Source organism: Protopterus annectens, chromosome 7.part0 (assembly GCF_019279795.1).
Source record: "Protopterus annectens isolate FY-2018-M chromosome 7.part0, PAN1.0, whole genome shotgun sequence".
Taxonomy (NCBI): domain Eukaryota; kingdom Metazoa; phylum Chordata; order Ceratodontiformes; family Protopteridae; genus Protopterus; species Protopterus annectens.
The window spans coordinates 1532704102-1532727532 of NC_056739.1; the positions used below are offsets into that span (position 1 = coordinate 1532704102).

At 43.0% G+C, this 23431-nt stretch overlaps 1 protein-coding gene across 1 annotated transcript in view; it reads right to left on the minus strand.

The window, feature by feature from the left end:
• RAF1 (Raf-1 proto-oncogene, serine/threonine kinase) overlaps positions 1-23431 on the minus strand; it is a 2753658-nt gene that overhangs the window by 1366168 nt on the left and 1364059 nt on the right. The window contains exon 12 of the mRNA XM_044078072.1: positions 19667-19694. Coding sequence (XP_043934007.1) covers positions 19667-19694 — 28 coding nt within the window. The remainder of the gene's footprint in view (positions 1-19666; positions 19695-23431) is intronic.

Genomic DNA, 23431 nt, shown 5'->3' on the forward strand with positions numbered 1-23431 from the left:
ATAAGATCTTCTGCCATTTTAAGCATTTGAGACTGAGGCAAGGTAGCAGTTGCCTGAGAGTGGGTCATCTTTTTTTGGGTGTGGTTCAAACCCTGGGCCTAAGAAACTCTGTTGCTTTTGAAGGAATGGTAGTCGCGAAAGAAGACGTTGGTTTGTGTCAAGATACGGTAGTCCGAAGGACTTCCTCAGAAGCTGGTGCCTGCTCAGCGGCTCCAGACCCATCCAAGGTAGAGACGACTGCAGGATCCTTAGTTGAAGAAGAGTGGAAGTCTCAGTGTGGCATTTGCTTTCCACAGGCGAGACAATTGTTAACTTTTTCTGCATTGGTTAGTGCAAGAAAAAAGGATCCTCGACGGGGTACTTACCTTTAGAAGACTTCAACTTCAATTCGGATAACGAAAACCTAGGTAGTGGCCGACCGGCTTCTACTTCGGACTCCACAGCAAGAAAGACTGATGTAATGGCGTTGGTTGCCTTACTTTATACTACTGATGACCTGACGTCAGTCCTTAAGCGACAGCAACCGACACAGAAATCCTAAGCCTCTGGTACTCAGGCCAGCCAAGGGCTACCCTGGCAGGAATAAACCAAATGTGATGACTGCAATAGTGAAACACGAAGATCATCAGTAATATGATGCAGACTCGCAAAACATTAAGAAACATCTGAAGTCTGGAAGAATAGGAATGTGATACATAACTTTTAAATCTCTTAAATAAACATGCTGACTTATTGGACTGTCCCTGGTTTTGGGAGTTTCCAGAATTCTTCTTGCCATTTCTTCTTAAACATCTGTTTACCTGTATTTTGTTGACACTTTTTTATTTTTACTTCTTACCAAAATTGAATAGGGAGTTATTGAACCCCTTGAAAATTTTGAAAAAGGAGGGTTGAACAATCTTGATAGATTCCTTGAATCAGCTTACCCCTCTTTTTTATCATCTCTGCAGCAGAACAGCCACAAACTAAATCTTTATCCAAAGGAGAATTTTAAATCTCATTTTTGTTACGCTCTGCCAGGGTCTGAGAATACAGGCATGCAACCTCCTCAAAACAGTACCAGTGGCCATAGCCCTTGAAGAAGCATTAACAGTCACAAATGCACTGTACGAGTATACAATGAGCAGTGAGTTGAGCAACAAAAGAAATTAAATGTAAAGCACATTATTCCTCACAAGAAGAAACTACAAACAAAATATTCCTCATAACTTTCACAATTAGTCAGGACAAACCTTAATATTTGAGCATGACAATTCAAATTTTTGAAAATCAAATCTGCAGAAGCATACACTTTTTTCCATAATTATCCATAATCTTCCCATCTCTATCTGAAACAGAATTAGAAGTGTTTAGCAGCAGCAGGATTAACTAAAGCTATAGCTGCTGGATCAGGTCTGGGAAAAGTGTATACAAACTTAAAAGACTGAAGAACTTTACACATGCTAGCTTGACTTTTTAGGTGCAGTTGTCGGACTGTCAGGAAAATTACAGGCAGCAACACACACATCCTCCAAAGATCAGAACAGGAGCAACTGGTGCACATTATGGAAAATCTTTCTGTAACAGCTCATAGTATTTTCTTAGGGACTATGAAAAGTACAGTTGTGTACACTTACCATAAATGCAGATGTTCGAGTGTATTCACTGTTGCAGTCATTACATTTGGGTAATCTGCTGGCAGGTTGCCCTCAGTCGGCCTGAATTCCATAGTCTTGGGTCCTGCGTCAGTTGCTGTCTTCTTCCATGCCGTCAGGGGTATAAAACAGGCAGCCGATGCCATTTTCTTTAGGTTTTTCTTGCCCCAGATGTCAGGTGCCCCCCCCAAATGGGGAGCAAAAATATATATAAACTATATATACATGCAACAACATAAATGCTACCTTCATCTAAAAGCAAATACACCACAAAGGCTGTAGAATACAGTGAAGGAAAGAGAAACTCGAGAATAAAAGGGGGATGGCGGGCGGGTAACCTGGACTGCAACAGTGAATACACTCGAACATCTACATTTATGGTAAGTGTACACAACAGTACTATGTTGTTTGTGTTTCACTGTTGCAGTCATTACATTTGGGTAGAATCCAAAAGCTATGGATGGGAGGCTGGAGCTAAACAGCATTAGGGGCGGCTATAAGGCCCTGCAGAACTGCAGTGGCAAAGCCTGCCCTGGACTTAGAGAAGAGAGGCAAATGATAATGCTTTGTAAAAGTATAAACAGAACTCCAAGTAACAGCTTCTAGAATGTCTTTGGTTGGTACCCCTCTGAGAAAAGCTGCTGATGTAGCTGCAGCCCTGGTGGAATGAGACCTAATGTCCTTGCGCACCGGTTTACCATGATGTAAGTAGCAGAAAAGAATGCAGTGGCTTATCCACTTTGAAATAGTCTGCTTTGAAATAGCCCCTCCCTCTGATCCTGCAGCAAATGCCACCAGTAGCTGCTGTTTTTCTTAGAGCTTTAGTCCTGCTCAAGTAGAATCTTAGTTGTCTGTGTACGTCCAAGGAATGCAGAATCCGCTCCCCCTTGTACTGCGGATTTGGATAAAAAGTTGGCAGATGAATAGTTTGGTTAAGAGCCACACTGGAAACCACCTTAGGCATAAAGGAAGGATTGGTCCTGAGGGACACCCTGTCCGGGTAAAATATGATAAAAGGCTCCACAGCCATGAGGGCCTGTAGCTCTGAAACCCTTCTTGCTGAAGTAATTGCCAGGAGCAAAGCTGTTTTCCATGATAAAAACTTTATATCTGCAGTAGCAGCTGGTTCAAATGGAGGCAGGGTGAGCTTTTTCAACACAAAATTGAGGTCCCAAGCAGGAATTGGTGATTATCTGGGAGGCCTTAAATTTTTGGCCGCTCTAATATACTGTTTTAGCAAAGGGTGAGAAACTATTGGTGGCTCTGTGTTGTAATGAGCCGAGATGGCAGAGGCATGGATTTTTATTGATGAAAAAGATAGGCCTTTGTCAAGCATCTCAGTCAAGTATTGTAAAATCTGAGGAATATTTGGCTCTGCTGTGTCAGTTCCTTGTGCTTGGTTCCAAGCACAGAATCTCTCCCATTTATCAGTATAAGATTTTCTATTACTAGGCCTTCTGGCTTCCAAAATGACATCCATCACAGATTTTCTGAGAGGTGTTGTTTGAATAACTACATGATCAGCCATGCTGCCAGGTTCAGTGTTTGGAGCTGATTGTGCAGGATCTGATTGTTTTGCTGAGACAGTAAGTGAGGTATCTGAGGCAAGTACCAAGCTGGGAATTGAGACATATTCCTTAGGATTGGATACCAGTGTTGGCAGGGCCAGTCCAGGGCAATTAGTATAATTTCTGTTTTTTCCTGTCTGACCTTTGGTAGGACCTTGGGAAGAAGAGGCAGAGGAGGAAAGGCTTAAACTGATAGGCTTTTCCAACTGAAAGATAGGGCATACACTTTCCATGCTCGTCTGTGATAAGTCCTTGTGCAGAATTTGTCCAGTTGATAATTCCGAGGAGAGGCAAATAGGTCTATGTCCGGGCTCCCCCATTTCTTTGCTAGCATGCTGAAGACTTGTGGATCCACTTTCCACTCGTGAGGGTCCATAAGGTTTCTGCTTAAGTCGTCTGCCAGAGTATTTTGCTTTCCTGGCAGGAATTGAGCTTGAAGATGTATTTGGTAAGTCAAGGCTGTGTCCCACAGTGCCATGGCTAGTCTGAAAAGGGGGTATGAGTGTGTGCCCCCATGCTTGTTTATGCACCACATAACCATGGTGTTGTCCGTTTTTATCAGTAGTTGTCCTGGATGAAGTAAGTCCTTGAAGGCTGTCAGGGCATTTTGAACAGATAACATCTCTTTTTGGTTGATATGCAGATGCATTTGTTTTGGGGTCCATATGCTCTGGATGCATCTTCCCGCCAGGTGGGCCACCCATGCATAGTCTGATGCGTCTGTAGTTAAGGTTTGGCTGGCAGGGAGTAGAGTGAAAGACCATCCCATGTTTTGGTGACATGCCTCTGCCCACCAAAAAAACTCCTGTTGTAGGCAGGGAATGAGAGGAATCATTGTTTCCAGACTGTGACAATGTTGACTCCATAAACTTTTTAGGTACCACTGTAGTTTCCTCATATGCACAGACTGTGACAATGTTGACTCCATAAACTTTTTAGGTACCACTGTAGTTTCCTCATATGCAGTCCTGCATATGGAATCAGTAGAATGCAGGATGCCATGAACCCCAAAGCCTGCAGAATTTGTCTTGCAGATAACTGGGTTTTTGTTGCCATCTGTTTGAAGTAAATAGTCAGTTGCCTTTGTTTGTCTGGCGTGAGGAAAGCCATCTGGGCAGATGTATCCAAACTTGCACCCAGGAATGTTATCTTTTGAGAGGGTACCAGTTGTGATTTCTTTTTGTTTATTGTGTACCCTAGGCATGTTAGAAGCCTTTTCACAAATGCCAGACTCTGAAGAAGAATGTCCTTGTTCTCTGCTTGAATGAGACAGTCGTCCAAGTAAGGATAGATTTGTATATTTCTTTGTCTGCAAAATGCAATTACTGGTGCCAGGCACTTTGTAAAGACCCAGGGCGCAGTACATAAGCCAAAGGGCAGTGCATATTATTAGTAATGCATAAAGCCAACCTTGAAACGGAGGTATCTTCTGCACGATTCCCTTACTGGGATATGCAGGTATGCCTCTTAAGTCTAAAGTCACTAGCCAAGAGTTCTTTCCCAGCATGGGCAGAAGCTGCTGCAAAGTTAGCATTTTGAATTTTGGAATGTCCAGGAATGTGTTCAAAATTGATAAATCCAGCACTGGGCGCCAGGCCTTGTCTTTTCTGGGTACCAAGAACAGTCTGGAGTAAAACCCTTGTCCTTTTTCCTGTTCTGGCACTGGCTGAATAGCCCCCATATCCATGAGGAACGTAACTTGTTCTGTGCCTCTGCCCATTGATTTTTTGGCAGATCTGGCCAACCGTTTGGAAATGGCAGTGTGTGGGAGTGGAATCTGTATCCCTGGGATACTATCTTTAATACCCACTTGTCCTGGGTTATTAACTACCAATTTTGAGCATAAAGTGCTAATTTTCCCCCTAAGGGAGCTGCCAAAAGACAAGTGCTTGGTGATGGCACAGGGAAGTCATTGAGACTGTTTACTGTAGGGTTGCGTTTTATTTCCTCCAGATTTGGAGGTCGAGGCACCCCATTGCATTGACCTGTAAGAATTCTGTGACTGGCAACTAGAACCTTTAGGGCACCTGGATTTGCCCCTCGGAGCTCTGTCGGACACAGGAAAGGACCAATTTTTTGTAGGCCAGTGTGTGGCTGCACTTGTAAGAAGTCCTTTACAGTTTGCATAGACTTAGCTTTGTCTTCCATTTTCTTTAAAACCTCTTCTGCCTTAATACCAAACAGAGTATCATGCTGTAAAGGTGCATCCAGCAATTTAGCTTTAACATGATCAGGCAAATTTTGCTCTTTTAGCCAGGCATGCCTTCTAATCACAGATCCAGTAACTGCGGCCCTGCAGGAGGCCTCTATGGAATCAAAACCACATTGCAAAGTATGCTTTCCAACTTGTTATGCTGCATGCAATAATTCCTTCAATTCTTTACTTTCTACACATTCAGAAATCAACATAATTTTCTGTTTCAGTAATCCCATAACATGCTGTTGATACCTAAGCATATGAAACTGGCAGTTTAAGGCCCTAATTGCCAAGGTTGCAAATGTATAAACCTTATTTCCCCATCTATCCAGTGCCCTGGAATCTCTATCAGATGGGGTAGGATTTTTTGCTGTTGAGGCCTTTACACCTTTTGGACCCTGTGAAATAGTTTCAGGGTCAGCAGCAGGGTTTTTAAATAAAAATGTGTGCGAGTCAGGAACCCTGTAATATCTGTCTGGCTTGCTAGGAGCCGGAGGTAAGGAGTCTGGAGTCAAGCTTGACTCCAAAAACACATCATCCACAATGTCTAAAACAGGAGGTATGGCTAAAGGCCTATGCTGAGGGAGAAGGAGGAAATCCCTAAACCTCTTTTTTGATTCTGAGAAATCTTGACTATCCCAGTGAAAATGCTCTCTCAAAGTATGCAAGGTTTCTCCAAAGGAATAATCTTCAGGAGGAAATGCACATGGGATAGATTCCTCAGCATCAGAATCCTCATAGGGTGGTATAGAAAGTTCCTGATCAGAATAGAAACCTGATCTGAAGATTCATAATCAGTGTCTTGCCTACGCTTAGGAGGGGGGGTTGGGAACCCCTGATTAAGGTAATTAGGTCTTCAGCCATTTTGATCATCTGCTTTTTGGGCATAGAGGCCTGAGCACGTGGCTCATGCGTCATTTTTTTAGCTTTAGAAGCTGCTTCTGTCTTTGATTTTGAAGCTGGTGTTGGTTTTATATAGAAATGCTGAGGCCTGAAGACACCCTCAGAAGCCAGTGCCTGCTCAGCGGCTCCAGACCCATCCAAGGGAGAGGCATCTATGGGTACAATACTTTGAGAATCTCGCGGCGTGCAGGACTCCACATGGGTCTCGGTAGAGGCCTGCGACTCAAAAGTAGCAGGTATCAGGGGCTGCGAATGCACCTCACTGAGTACCAGTGAACCGGCGACTGGCTTAGGAGAAGCTTCGTCATTGGTTTTGGACCTCGACGGTCTGTGTCTGTCCTTTTCTTTACATTTTTTTGTGAACTCCGGTAGTCGGATTGCTATCAGACGACATTTCAGGATAGTTAAATCTGTTTCCAAAATATTTTGAAGCAAAGATATACCGATGCTTAACAGTGCGTTGGTTAAATCTAGCACACAACCGACAGCTAGGCACATTATGATCAGGGCCAAGGCAAGGAATACAGTACAAATGGAAATCCTTATGGAGGTATTTGCTTCCCACAAGTAATGCAATTATTAACTTTTACTGACATTGATATGGAGCAAGAAAAAGTTTCCCCAACGGGGTACTTAGCTTTAGTGAAGACTTCGGTTCTGAAACTCGAATTTGAAAATTTCAGGAGTCGGCCAACCAGCACTTGCGAACTGCTTCTGCTTCTGCTTCAGGCACTGCCCGGCAAGAAAGACTAAAGAAAATGGCGTCGGCTGCCAGTTTTATACCCCTGACGACCTGACATCATGGAAGAAGAGACAGCAACCGACACAGGACCCAAGACTTTGTAATTCAGGCCGACTGAGGGCAACCTGCCAGCAGATTACCCAAATGTAATGACTGCAACAGTGAAACACTAAGAACATCCTCATTGTTCTCCAACTGAACATATTAGGTCATTCTAGAAACAGTCTCAGAAAGAGAGAACTCCCCACAAGAAGATTCAGAAAAGTACAGTTTTGTACCTACCATAAATGTAGATGTTCGAGGATCCCATTGCTGCAGTCCTTACTATTGGGTATAGTCCGCATCCAGTCGGCCCGAATACCAGAGTATAAGGCTGACGTCGGTCAGGGCGCATTAGACTGACGTCAGTACGTCAGGGTACTAATGCGCATGACCGACGCCATATCCTCAGTCTTTTCTTGCCCCAGATGTCAGAAGACCCTAAAAAGACAAGGCCCAAAATACCTGCACCAAATATATGTACAGTATATACAAGAATATATACAAAAAATATAAGCATGTAACCTCACCTACACAACCACCCCTAAACACAGAGGGGAAGGAGGGAGGGTAAATTGGACTGCAGCAATGGGATCCTCGAACATCTACATTTATGGTAGGTACAAAACTGTACTATGTTCTTCGTTCCCCATTGCTGCAGTCCTTACTATTGGGTAGAATCCCAAAGCAGAGGTAAGGGAGGCTGGCAAATCATAAAGAAGCAGGAGCTGACAACATGCCTTGCAAAACAGCTGTGGCAAAACCAGCCCTAGACTTAGAGTAGATAGGAAGGTGATAATGCTTAGAGAAAGTATGCACTGAACTCCAAGTAGCTGCTTCCAAAATATCCTTAGTTGCCACCCCCCTTAGAAATGCTGTTGAAGTGGCAGTAGCCCTAGTGGAATGAGGCCTAATCCCAGCTGGAATCTCCTTGCCATGATGGGAATAACAAAATGCAATGCAAAAGCCAATCCACCTAGAAATAGTTTGTTTTGACACAGGCTTGCCCTGTGAATTCAAAGCAAAAGAAACAAACAACTGCTGAGACTGCCTAAAATCCTTAGTCCTGCTTAAATAATAACGTAATTGCCTGTGTACATCTAAAGTGTGCAAAATCTTTTCCCTTTATTTTGGGGGTCTGCATAAAAAGTAGGCAAATGAATAGTTTGGTTTAAAGCCACACTAGAAACCACCTTAGGCATAAAGGAAGGATTAGTACGTAATGATACCCTATCCTTATGGAAAATCAAAATGGCTCTACTGCCATAAGGGCCTGCAACTCAGACACCCTTCTTGCAGAAGTAATAGCCAACAGAAAAGCAGTCTTCCATGACAAGTATTTCAATTCAGCAGTAGCCGCAGGCTCAAAAGGTTGTAGAGTAAGTTTTTCCAACACAAAATTGAGATCCCAAGCAGGAGTAGGAGCTCTACGTGGGGGTCTTATATTCTTTGCCCCTCTAAGAAACTGCTTGAACAAAGGATGCGAAAACAATGGTGGGTCACAATCATAGTGAGCTGAAATTGCTGCAGCATGAATCTTAATGGAAGAGAAGGACAAACCTTTGTCCAATAACTCAGTAAGGTATTGAAGAGCCACACTCAAATTAGGCTCAGAAACCTGCAAATTCTTTGCTGTACTCCAAAATAAAAATCTCTTCCATTTTTCTGCGTACACTTTCCTTGTACTAGGTCTTCTAGCTTCCATAATCACATTTAAAACTTGTTGAGGAAGTTGAGACCTGCTGTGTTTCAACACAGAAGATGCCAGGCTGTTAGATGAAGAGAGTGAAGCTTGACATTGAGCAGATGACCATCCTTCTGAGATAACAGATGAGGAATCAGAGGTAAAGGCCATGGAGGCTTCCTTACCAGACTCCGTAGTAGTGGGTACCAGTGTTGCCGAGGCCAATCTGGAGCTATCAAAATCATCCTTGGCCTGTCTTGTCTGACCTTTAATAGTACCTTTGGAAGAAGAGGCAGAGGAGGAAAGGCATACACATGAAGGTTTTTCCAACTGAAAGACAGAGCATCCACTTTCCAAGCTGTGTGATGAAACCCCTTTGTGCAATACTGTGGCAGCTGGTGGTTTAGTGGAGAAGCGAACAGATCTATGTCTGGAGTTCCCCATGACACTGTCAATTTTGAAATACATGAAGATCCAGTTTCCACTTGTGGGGATCCATGATTTGTCTGCTTAACACATCTGCTAAGGAGTTCTGTGCTCGGCAGAAACCTTGCCTGAAGAGTTAGTTGCAAGCTTAGCGCAGTCTCCCATAAAATCATTGCTTGCCTGCATAGAGGATAAGAATGTGTTCCCCCTTGCTTGTTGATGTACCACATGACAGTTGTGTTGTCTGTTAGAATCAACACCTGCCCTGGAAGAAGTAACTCCTTGAAAGCCATTAATGCAAACTGGACTGCTAACATCTCCTTCATGTTGATATGTAGATGCTGTAGTCTGGCAGGCCACTTGTCTTGTATCCACTTTCCATGTAGATGAGCTCCCCAAGCAATGTCCGAGGCATCTGTCGTTAAAATCTGACTCGCCTCTGGCCGGGTCACAGAGAGTCCCTTGTTTAGGTGACATTCCTGAGCCCACCACATAAATTCTTTTTGAATGACAGTGTCCAAATCCTGGCAGTGCTGTGTCCATACATTTTTGAGATACCATTGTAGCTTCCTCATATGCAGTTTGGCATTGGGAAGCACCAGAATACAAGATGCCATGAACCCTAATGCTTGAAGGACTGTCCTTGCAGTCAGCACGGACTGATGAGATAGTTGATGGAAGTAAAGTGATAGACTCTTTTGTTTGTCCGGGGTTAAAAAGGCCATCTGGGCTGCTGTATTCAGTCTCACACCCAGAAAGCACATGTCTTGAGAGGGTACTAGACTGGACTTTATTTCGTTCACAGAATACCCTAGGCATCTTAGCACTGCTATGACATGTTCCAGATGCTGTAGAAGGTCTTCCTTTTCTTGAGCCAGAATCAGGCAGTCGTCCAAGTAAGGATAGATTTGAATTCCTTGAAGCCTGAAGTAAGCTATCACTGGAGCCAGAACCTTTGTGAATACTCTGGGCAGTAGATAAGCCAAAGGGCAATGCAGAGAACTGATAATGAGAATTTCCAGCTCGAAACCGCAGATACTTCCTGCAACTTAGCCTGATAGGCACATGAAGGTAAGCTTCCTTGAGATCTAAGGTTACCATCCAGTGATCTTTGCCCAGCAGAGGTAAAAGCTGTTGTAACGTCAACATCTTGAACTTGGGAATGTCCAGAAATGTGTTGAGGAGAGATAAATCCAAAATTGGTCTCCACGTGTTCCCCTTCTTTGGTACTAGGAACAGGCGAGAATAAAATCCTAGGCCCCTTTCTGATACAGGGACTGGCTGAATGGCCCCTATCTGTAGCAACTGAGAAACTTGCTTGTGAGCCTCTTTTCTTTGTGGAGGAGGAACGTCTGGCATGCCTTTGAAAGGGGGCATTGTATGGAAATAAAATCTGTAACCGTGGTGAATGATATCCAACACCCATTTGTCTTGAGTAATTAAATCCCAATTTTCTTTGAAAAGAGACAGTCTTCCTCCCAAAGGAGCTGCCAGACGGGAATCTACTGGCAGCTGAAAAGACAGGTCATTGGGTCTGTTTACGAAAGGACTGACCCCTGCCCTCACCAGAAGTCTGAGCAGGTGAACTCCCTGTTCTAGGCCTAAAAGAACCTTGAGCCCTGCCCCTACCACGTCTAGACCTACCCCTAGACTGGGAATCATAAGCAGGATATGTCCACCCCTTAGCAGGCCAATTTCTACTAAACTTCGGTGGCTGCACCCGCAAAAAATCTTTAACAGTTTGCATAGACTTAGCTTTGTCCTCCATTTTCTTTAAAACTGCTTCCACAGGCGATCCAAACAACACATCAGACTGTAAAGGAGCATCCAAAATCCTTGTCTTAACATGCTCAGCTAAATTCTGATCCCTCAACCAGGCATGCCTGCGAAGAACAGAACTAGTAGCAGCCACCCTCGAGGAGGCCTGTACAGCATCAAAACCACATTGCAAAGAATGCTTACCCACTTGTTCAGACACATGAACCAAATCCAGCAACTCTTTACACTCAATACCTTCCGCCAAAGCATCCACCTTAGATTTCAATTGTGAAAGGAGATAATTCTGATATTTTAGCATGTGAAACTGACAATTCAATGCTCTCATGGCTAGAGTGGAAGAAGTATACACTTTCTTTCCCCACCTATCCAAAGCCCTTGCCTCTTTATCAGTGGGAACAGGATTTTTAATCACAGAAGCTTTAACACCTTTAGGCCCTTGAGAAATAGTTTCTGGGTCCGCCCTAGGACTCTTAAACAAATACTTATGAGCTTCGGCACCCTATAATACCTATCAGGCTTAACAGGAGCAGGAGGCAGAGAGCCAGGGTTCAGGGAAGCCTCTGCAAAAGCATCTTCCACCACATTCAACACAGGAGGAATAGCTAAGGGCCTATGCTGGGGTAAAACAAGAATTCCCTAAGCCTTTTCCTGGAATCAGAGTAATCCTGGCCTTCCCATTTAAAGTGCTCCCTCATGGAATGCAGAGTCTCTGAAAATGAGAAATCCTCAGGAGGAGAAGCTGTAGGAGTGGAATCATCCACATCAGAATCAGAATAAGTAGGATACTCCGCAAGTCTTCCAGAAGACTCTGAAGCCTCTGAACACTGTTCAAAACTATCAAACTCGGTTCCACCCTAGGCCTCTTATCAGGCGGGGGCATAGAACCTCTAATCATAGTAATCAAATCTTCTGCCATTTTAAGCATATGTTTCTTAGGTACAGAACCCGAAATGCTAGGAGAAGCCCCCACTGAAGCTGAAGTAGGCCTACCTCTCAAAGAAGTTTTGGCAACAGAAGGAAAGGCTCTAACTACCTTGGGAAGAGAGGGAAGAACAGTCACCTGAGAAGCCCCCTCAGCCTGGCCTACCTCCTGAGAAGGCACATCCTGTAACAGTAAAGTTTCTGCCTGGGACTCCATGGAAACTCCTGGCAAAACCTCTGGCTCCACTGAGCCTTCTAAAGAACCGACGTCCGGGACTGCCGGTTCATCAACCCTAGGCTTCGCTGTTTTGTCCTTGCGCTTCTTGGAAGCGGCGTCGGAGCATCCGGCGGCATTTTATAATTGCAACGCTTCCCAAACACTAACCTGGCACAGTCTAACCTCCTCTTAATAGTGCGTTTGTTAAACCTAGCACAAGAGCGGCAACCAACAACGCCGTGCTCAGGCCCTAAACAAGGTATACACAAGGTATGGTAATCCCTATGAGGTATCTGTTTCCCACAAGAAATACAGTTATTCACTTTTTCTGACATCCGGTAAAATACTGAGGCAAGAAAAAACCAAAATGTTCCCCAACGGGGTACTTAGCCAACTCTGTTTCGGTCTGAAACTCCGGTTTCGGAAATATTTCAGAACGCCAACCTGCACTCGCAAAACTGCTTCTGCATCGGACCATGCGGCAAAAAAGACTGAGGATATGGCGTCGGTCATGCGCATTAGTACCCTGACGTACTGACGTCAGTCTAATGCGCCCTGACCGACGTCAGCCTTATACTCTGGTATTCGGGCCGACTGGATGCGGACTATACCCAATAGTAAGGACTGCAGCAATGGGGAACGAAGAACATCTGAGCTCTTGGACTCCAAATCAGAAATCTAAGGAAAAAACCCTGCAACTGTCCCTTTCATCCTCCTGTCCAGATTCAGAATCTAGAATCTCTACAGGAAAAGAGGTATCCTTCTTTCTTTTACCAGAAACTACTTTACAAGAAGTATCAACAGTCTGAATTAAAAACGTATCCAGACTCGGTAAACTAAGCCTGCCTAAGGAAATTTGAGAATGAGTAAATACATGTTTAGTCTTCTGTTTTTTTTTTTTTTTTTTTTTACACGAACACTGGGACCAACAGTGTTATTAATGTCAGCAGCAACAGCTTCCCCTAGGATGTGCACAACATTCTGACAAAACAGGGAAGCCTTTCCTGTCACCTTGTCTCAGGACTGACAAGAGTGGCTCTCCTTTGCCCACTTGAGGGGATTCCTACAGTCACAGAGGATATAGCCAACACCTGGCCCATAGTGGCTGTAGGTGCTACACCAGAAGGATCCAAGGTAAAAGACGAGTGGTCTGAAGTGCAACTAATGGGCACAGCATAGTCATTCACCTGCAACTGCTTTGCTTAACTTTTTCTTTTTGTGGCTGGAAGGAGGACCAACAGATTGTTCCATGGTCACGATGAACTGTTTTTTTTTTCCAGGGGGAAAAGCAACAAATGCTGGTAAAAAAGTCTTTAAAAGTCACTTATCACAAGACAAAAACAGTATAAAGCACTTAAATACATTGCCAGACCCAAAAAGGAAAATAAACAGAATTTCTCCACAGAAAAAATGGTTTTCAGTTAAACAACTTTTAAACTGAAAGGAAACAAAAACTGTGTTCTCGTTTAAAAGTACAACACAGTTTCATTGCAACACAAACTCCTAGCTTTAAATACCTTTCCTGAAGAGGAAAGTATCAATAAAACAAAATCATTTTTTCCCCAAAGGGAACTTATCTGCCCAGCAAAGGAACAGCACAAATAGACCATCAAGCCTCAAAATCCTCAGAGTAGTGTACTGTTCAGTGACAGTAAAGCTCTGAAGGGCTTGCTACCCAAACTTGTCTTTTAGTCACCTCAACTCTGACAGTTTGGGCGTGTGGAAAGTGCCCTGAAGCTTTGGAAGTTGACAGGCTGTTATATCCTTGACAGGATATAACCCACAGACCTAAGGCTGTTACAGCAGTCATAAATATGACAAACACCTGCATATCATAAAAGTCTATACAGTAAGATGACAAACTGTTATCCATAACACACAGTGGCAGCAGTATGTCAATACTACAAAAGTACAGTTTTGTACCTACCATAAATGTAGATGTTCGAAGATCCACATTGCTGCAGTCCTTACACTTGGGTAGTCCGCTGTCCTCGGTCGGCCCGAATATCAAAGTATTAGGCTGACGTCGGTCAAGGCGCTTAAGACTGACATCAGAACGTCAGGGTACAAATGCGCATGACCGACGTCATATCCTCAGTCTTTTCTTGCCCCAGATGTCAGAAGACCCTAAACAGAAAGGTCAAAACCAAAAGATAGCAAAAAACAACCAACCACCCTTGCATTAATCATATGAACAGTATATACAATATGTACAAAATATACAACCCAAACCACACAACCGCCTCTAACAACAGAGGGGAAGGAGGGAGGGTAAATTGGACTGCAGCAATGTGGATCTTCGAACATCTACATTTATGGTAGGTACAAAACTGTACTATGTTCTTCATCTCACATTGCTGCAGTCCTTACACTTGGGTAGAATCCCAAAGCAGAGGTAAGGGAGGATGGCAAAACTATAAAGTAGTAGGGGCTGCCAAAATGCCCTGTAAAATAGCAGTGGCAAACCCAGCCCTAGATTTAGAGTAAATTGGAAGGTGGTAATGCTTAGAGAAAGTATGCACTGAACTCCAAGTTGCCACCCCCCTTAAAAAAGCTGTAGAAGTGGCAGTAGCTCTAGTGGAATGAGGCCTAATCCCAGCTGGGATCTCCTTACCATGATGGGAATAACAGAAAGCAATACAAAATCCAATCCACTTAGAAATAGTTTGTTTTGACACAGGCTTGCCCTGAGAACCCAAAGCAAAAGAAACAAACAACTGCTGAGACTGCCTGAACCCTTTAGTTCTGCTCAAATAATATCTCAACTGCCTGTGTATATCCAAGGTGTGCAAAATCTTCTCCCCTTTATTTTGGGGGTTTGCATAAAAAGTAGGCAAATGAATAGCTTGGTTTAAGGCCACACTAGAAACCACCTTAGGCATAAAGGAAGGATTAGTACGTAAAGATACCCTATCCTTATGGAAAATTAAGAAAGGCTCAACTGCCACAAGGGCCTGTAATTCAGAAACCCTTCTCGCAGAGGTAATGGCCAACAAAAAAGCAGTCTTCCATGATAAATATTTCAACTCGGCAGTAGCTGCAGGCTCAAAAGGTTGTAGAGTAAGTTTCTCCAACACAAAATTGAGATCCCAAGCAGGAGTAGGAGCTCTTCGTGGGGGTCTTATATTCTTTGCCCCTCTAAGGAATTGCTTAAACAAAGGATGAGAAAACAATGGTGGATCACAGTCATAGTGAGCAGAAATTGCTGCAGCATGAATCTTAATAGAAGAGAAGGACAATCCTTTGTCCAGTAACTCAGCAAGATATTGAAGAGCCACACTTAAATTAGGCTTAGCAACATCAAAGTCCTTTGCTGCACTCCAAAATAAAAATCTCTTCCATTTATCTGTGTATACTTTCCTTGTACTAGGCCTTCTGGCCTCCAAAATAACATTCAAAACTTGCTGCGGAAGCTGAGACCCTCCAGGGTTTAAAACAGAATATGCCAGGCTGTTAGGTGAAGAGAGTGAAGTTTGACATTGAGTAAATGACTGTTCTCTTGAGACAGCAGGTGTGGAATCAAGGCAAAGGCCATGGAGGCTCCCAACCAGACTTCTCAGTAATGGGTACCAGTGCTGTCGAGGCCAATCTGGAGCTATTAGAATCATCTTTGGCTTGTCCTGTCTGACCTTTAGTAGTACCTTTGGGAGGAGAGGCAGAGGTGGAAAGGCATACACATGAAGATTGCTCCAATTGAAAGAAAGAGCATCCACTTTCCAAGCTGTGGGATGAAACCTTTTGTGCAAAACTTTGGCAGCTGGTAATTTAGTGGAGAAGCGAACAGATCTATGTCTGGAGTTCCCCATGACACTGTCAATTTCTGAAATACATGAGGATCCAATTTCCACTCGTGGGGATCCATAATTCGCCTGCTCAACACATCTGCTAAGGAGTTCTGTGCTCCCGGCAGAAACCTTGCCTGAAGATTGAGCTGTAAACTGAGAGCAGTCTCCCACAAAATCATTGCTTGTCTGCACAGAGGATAAGAATGTGTTCCCCCTTGCTTGTTGATGTACCACATGACAGTTGTGTTGTCTGTTAGAACCAACACCTGCCCTGGAAGAAGTAAATCCTTGAAAGCTATTAATGCAAATTGGACTGCTAACATCTCCTTCAAGTTGATATGTAGATGTTGTAGTCTGGCAGGCCACGTGTCTTGTATCCACTTTCCATTTAGATGAGCTCCCCAAGCTTTGTCTGAGGCATCTGTCGTTAGAATCTGACTCGCCTCTGGCCGGGTCACAGAGAGTCCCTTGTTTAGGTGACATTCCTGAGCACACCACAAAAATTCCTTTTGAATGCAAGGTATTATCTGAATGACAGTGTCCATATCCTGGCAGTGCTGTGTCCATACATTTTTGAGATACCATTGTAGCTTCCTCATATGCAGTTTGGCATTGGGAAGCACCAGAATACAAGATGCCATGAACCCCAAGGCTTGAAGGACTGTCCTTGCAGTCAGCCTGGACTGATGAGACAATTGATGGAAGTAAAGAGCAAGATTCTTTTGTTTGTCCGGGGTCAAAAGGCCATCTGGGATGCTGTATTCAGTCTCACACCCAGAAAGCACATGTCTTGAGAGGGTACTAGACTGGACTTTATTTCATTCACAGAATACCCCAGGCATCTTAGCACTGCTATCACGTATTGCAAATGATGAAGAAGCTCGTCCCTTCCTTTGGCCAGAATCAGGCAATCGTCCAAATAAGGATAGATTTGTATTCCTTTTAGCCTGAAGAAAGCAATCACTGGAGCCAGAACCTTTGTGAACACTCTGGGCACAGTAGATAAGCCAAAGGGCAATGCAGAGAACTGATAATGAGAAGTCCCAGCTCGAAAACGCAGATACTTCCTGCAACTTAGCCTGATAGGAACATGAAGGTAAGCTTCCTTGAGATCCAGAGTCACCATCCAGTGATCTTTGCCCAGCAGAGGTAAAAGCTGTTGTAACGTCAACATTTTGAACTTGGGAATGTCCAGATAAGTGTTGAGGATAGATAAATCCAAAATTGGTCTCCACGTGTTCCCCTTCTTTGGTACTAGGAACAGGCGAGAATAAAATCCTAGGCCTACTTCTGGCAGAGGGACCGGCTGTATGGCCCCTATTTGCAGCAGCAGAGAAATTTGTTTGTGAGCCTCTATTCTTTGCTGAGGAGGAACGTCTGGCATGCCTTTGAAAGGAGGCAAGGTATGGAAATAAAACCTGTAACCTTGGTGTATAATATCCAATACCCATTTGTCCTGGGTAATCAAACTCCAATTTTCTTTGAAGAGTGCCAACCTTCCTCCCAAAGGTGCTGCCAGACAAGAAGGCTCTGGCAGCTGAAAAGGTAGGTCATTGGGCCTGTTTACGAAAGGACTGGCCCCTGCCCTCACCAAGACTGCAGGTGAACTCCCTGTTCTAGGTCTGAAAGAGCTCTGAGCTCTACCCTACCACGTCTAGATCTTCCCCTAGACTGTGAATCATAAGAAGGGTACGCCCACCCCTTAGCAGGCCAATTCCTACTAAACTTCGGAGGCTGAACTTGCAAAAAATCTTTAACAGTCTGCATAGACTTAGCCTGGTCTTCCATTTTCTTTAAAACTGCCTCCACAGGTGAACCAAACAATACATCAGACTGTAAAGGAGCATCTAAAATCCTTGTCTTAACATGGTCAGATAAGTTCTGATCCCTCAACCAGGCGTGCCTACGAAGAACTGACCCAGTGGCAGCCACCCTAGACGAGGCCTGTACAGCATCAAATCCACATTGTAAAGAATGCTTACCCACTTGTTCAGAAACATGTACCAAATCTTGTAATTCTTTACACTCAATACCTTCCGCCAGAGCATCTACCTTAGACTTCAATTGAGAAAGAAGATAGTTTTGATATTTCAACATGTGAAACTGGCAATTCAAAGCCCTCATAGCTAAGGTGGAAGAAGTATAGACTTTCTTTCCCCATCTATCCAAAGCTCTGGCCTCTATCTGGAGGAACCGGATTTTTACCACAGAAGCTTTGACACCCTTAGGTCCCTGACTAACTGTTTCTGGGTCTGCCCTAGGACTCTTATACAGATATTTATGAGCTTCAGGCACCCTATAATACCTGTCCGGTTTAACAGGAGCAGGAGGCAAAGAATCAGGATTAAGTGAAGCCTCTGCAAACACATCTTCCACAACATCCAGAACAGGAGGAATAGCCAAAGGCCTATGCTGGGGTAAAAGCAAAAATTCCCTAAGCCTTTTCCTGGAATCAGAGAAGTCCTGACCTTCCCATTTAAAATGTTCCCTCATAGAATGAAGAGTCTCTGAAAAAGAAAAATCCTCTGGAGGAGAAGCAGAAGGAGTAGAATCATCCACATCCGAATCAGAATAAGGAGAATACTCCTGCAAGTCTTCAGCTGAAGACTCTGAAACATCAGAAACCTGCTCAAAACTCCCCAACTCTGGTTCCATCCTAGGCCTCTTATCAGGAGGGGGCAAAGAACCTCTAATCAAAGTAATTAAATCCTCTGCCATTTTGAGCATGTGCTTCTTGGGCACAGATCCTGAAGAACTAGGAGTGACACCAACAGCAGCTAAACCTGGCCTGACTCTGGGAGAAGCCTTGGAAACAGAAGGAGAGGGCCTAACCACCCTAGGAAGGGAGGGGAGTACAGTAACCTGAGAAGCCCCTTCAGCCTGGCCTGCCTCCTGAGAGGTCACATCCTGCAAAATCAAAGTCTCCCCCTGGGACTCCAGAGAAGCCTCCGGCGGAACCACCGGTTCCACTGAAGCCTCAAAGAACCGGGCGTCCGCACGGACGACTCTTCTTGTCTGGGTTTAGCTGCTTTGTCTTTGCGCTTCTTGAAGAAGCGGCGCCGGAGCATCTGACGGCATATTGTAATTGCACCGCTTCAAGACCAACCTGGCACAATCTAACCTTCGCTAATAGTGCGCTTATTAAACCTAGCACAAAAGCGACACCCAACAACGTCGTGCTCAGGCCCCAAACAAGGAATACACAAACTATGATAATCTCTATGCGGTATCTGCTTCCCACAAGAAATACAGTTATTCACTTTTTCTGACATCCGGTAAACCACTGAGGCAAGAAAAAACGAAAATATTCCCCACGGGTACTTAGCCAACTTTGACTCGGTCTGAAACTCCTTGAAAAATTTCAGAACGCCGAATGGCACTTGCAACGCTGCTTCTGCATCGGACCATGCGGCAAAAAAGACTGAGGATATGACGTCGGTCATGCGCATTTGTACCCTGACGTTCTGATGTCAGTCTTAAGCGCCTTGACCGACGTCAGCCTAATACTTTGATATTCGGGCCGACCGAGGACAGCGGACTACCCAAGTGTAAGGACTGCAGCAATGTGAGATGAAGAATATCTGCACTATGAACTCTCCAAGGCAACGTCTACTTGTACAAATCACAGCAACCAACAATCGTTTCAGTCTGAGGGGTAACAGAAACAAATGTCTGTAGCAAGATCATTTCCATGTGATTATCACACTGTGAGGCTCTGGGAATTCAAAAATAATGTTAATGAAAAAAATAAAATCATAATCCATATCATACCTGATTCGCTGTGACTTCTTATTGCATCCTGTGGAAAAGGAGAGAACAAAGAGAGAGTCAGAGATACTTCAGAAACTATAATATATGAACTACTATTTTGTTAGGAACTGGTTTTGCATTCTGGTAAGTATTTGACATTATGAATGGGAAAGCTCACATACAAGACTATTTTTCTAATACATATACAATTACATGTTATTACATCTTAGTGAATGCAATGTGAATGAAGAAATTGGGAAAGTCTTGTGTTTGACTTTTTCTAGCCACAATTCACTACAGAACTGTCTAAAAGCTATAGGCCCACTCATTATTAAGCCAAAGAGAATGGGAAACATTCTAACCTTCTGCAAATGTCATGAGTGTTACAAAAGCGGCAAATGCGGTCTGCAAAAGTTAATATAGTACCTGCAAAGTATGAGGAATTAACAGCCTTGTCTTTTTTTTATTTAGATTGTCGAGTTGTTCATCTGGGTTGTGGCCCATTCTCAGTGCATGTTACTATAGTTACTACTGCTAAGATCCAAAATACAGAAATTATGGATCTCTAAAGCCCTGGCTGCCACAAAGGATGCATACATGGTAAATCCACACACTGGATTCTGTGAAAATGGTAACTGGATATACAAATATATAATTTATCAGCTTGTTTTGCTGCATGTCTTTCTGCAAAATGCCAGTGTTTTTGTGCTACTTGATAACTGTCTTTCCTGTCAAAAAGAGGGAAGTCCAAGGTATCCTAAAGACAGAGAAAAAATAAGCAGAAGCTAGGTACATCAAGTACTGCTACAGCGGCTTACATATAAACAGGCATTTAAGAACTGTTAGTTGGTAGACGTCACTGATACAATACAGCCCCCATTCACTTAGTATCATACAGAAATTATAAAGGGAATGAACACAGAAAATGACAATTTTAATTTATTCAGAGAAAGGACTCTTTAGCAAGAATGACTGCTGCACTTGCAATTACAATTGTATTTTATCTAAAGAGGTTGCCTGCTTTTTTCTGCCTTGAAGGATAGTAAGATTGGTTGGAAAAAAAAATAAAGGCATACATTTACAGCTGCTTAATGATCCTCAATGCTTTAACCAAGAGGAGAGTACTATTATAAAATTTGGCTAAGGCAGTAAAAATGTATATTGGTTTATTTTGGAGTTCACTTTGCACCACTGCATGGAAGCCTATTCAAAAATAATTTCTAATAAATGTAACTTTTTTAGATCTTTAATTTAATGTTGGATTTTAATGGAAACTATAAATCAGAGAAGAATCTTCAAAATAGTTATTACAGTAACGTGTAATAAAATTATGAAGGAAAAAAAAAGTCCTGTTTTCTGATTCCGGCAACTGGATGATGCACTAGATGTCAAGTATCAGTTTTCAGGGACAGAACAGGATAATGAAATAATTTACATATATGCAATGTATTCGATGTGAAAAAAGCATTATTATACTTAAAAAGGGAAATACAATACAAAGAACATGGTTGTAATGCAATGCAACACTAGCGAAACCAAAAAAATAAAATGCTACCGCTATTCTGAGGAAAATACAGCATGGAAACTTTTATTAGTATTATGAATACTAAGCCAAAGAGAAACCATATGAATTTGTAATATATAATCTATTCACTTTACAAGCTTCTAAAGGGAAAGTTAAATTTTTATTAAGCACAGCGTGGAGAAATGAAGCACAACTGTGACACTGGCATGCAGAGCAAAGACATCTGGGCAGAGTGGAACTGAGCAGCCAATAATAAGCAGTTATTGACTTCAGTAATGGAGAAGGAACGAAAAACTTGCTAGAGGGCTGCTACTGATTCCAGGTGGAGATATTCAGCAGCTAACGGAGTGCAGCTCAGTATGGCAGGATACCATATGACCTGAGGATGTACATGAAGACTTTGGGGGTCATCACAGTACCTCTGAGAAAAAAAAAAACTGTGTAGCAACTACAAAGCCATACACAACACCTCATGGCCAAGTGATGGCCTCCAATCTACCACATGCGCAAACAGGTACACTCCAACTACTAGTTGATGGGGTTATGAAGCTCCAAAACAGTGATCTTGGGCTCCTGGGAGCAAAATATGATTCATTAAAGTAAACAAATAGGGCAGTACTGATGGATATTTAAGTAGTTCTTTGAATATGTGTAACTTTGTAATCTGTAGTACGCATTAAACACTTCATTAAATGAGTAGATAAGGACACTTTAAAACTGAATTTACAAAGCAAAACAGGGCTTTTACTGGACAAATAACTCCAGAACCTAAAGGCAAACCATGGAAGGCCTTTCTCCCTGATGTGAAAAAAAAATGGAACAAACTGGTGACCAAGCAATACAAATTCCTACAGTTATGAGAAGCTTCCTTCAGTTTTATAACTATGTTTCAGTTTGCACCTTTTGTTTCTGACAGACGCAGTCTGCTTTTTACACAGAACCAGAACTGTATGCTGATTATTAGGAGAGAAAAACAGTACGAGAAAGGATAAAGTACAGTTTTGTACCTACCATAAATGTAGATGTTCGAGTGCTAATACAGCTGCAGTCATAACAGATGGGTTTTCCTGCCGTCAGGCGGGTCCCCGGTCGGCCGAATTCCAAAGTCTAGGTCTGGCGTCGGATGTCGTCGCTTCTTCCCTGACGTCAGTACGACAGGGGTATAAAAGAACCAGCCGACGCCATTTTCTTCAGTTTTTCTTGTCCCAGATGTCAGGTGCCCCCAGAAGGAAGGCAATACATAAATTTATGTAATAATGCAATGCAATATAATCAAAAAACAGTAGTTGCAAGCAAATACACCATAAAAGAATACCCCAATCAGGTTGTATGAGGAGGTGTTAGCCATTAGGCCTGTCCCAAGAGGGGAAGGAGGGAGGGAAACCTGGACTGCAGCTGTATTAGCACTCGAACATCTACATTTATGGTAGGTACAAAACTGTACTATGTTCATCGTGCATACACAGCTGCAGTCATAACAGATGGGTAGAATCCCAAAGCTAAAAAAGGGGTGGTAGGCACTAGGAGGAACTAGGAGGAGCCAGGATGCCCTGCAAGACTGCAGTGGCAAAGCCTGCTCTAGATTTGGAGTATAATGGTAGGTGATAGTGCTTGGAGAAGGTATGTACAGAACTCAAGTGGCAGCTTCCAAAATGTCTTTGGTAGGAACCTAAACACAAATGCCAAGAGGTCCAGCAAGACAAACAACGTTCTCAGTAGAAAAAACACTTTAATGTGAGGAGCAAAGCTTTTGGATAAAATCCTTTATCAATACTGAAAAAACAAATGCAGAGTATATATAGGTCTAAAAAAGTCATATGACCGGCAGCCAAGAAGTCACATGACCCAATCATTAAAACAAAACATGTAGAAATAAATAAATATGCAAAGCTACAAAATGCAACAGCATAACGCATACATGAAAACAAAAAACATTTAAAAAAGGAAGAATGTTGTATTCTTTAATTTCTAATTTGTTATTGATATCACCTTTGAACACCCAGTCAGTAAGAGGCTGTTTAGGTTCAATGTAACTGCTACTTGTGTTACCACCCACGTGGTTTACCTTGCTACCTGTGTATTATGCAACTCTTTCTATGTGGGTAAAACCACACGTAAACTTAAAGATAGGATCACAGAACACAAGTCCAAAATCCGAAGATGTGTGGACACTAATGCTTTATATAAACACAGGCTATGTTTTGATGAACAGCATGTATTTAAATTTAAAGCTATAGACCATGTTTCACCCTCACCCAGAG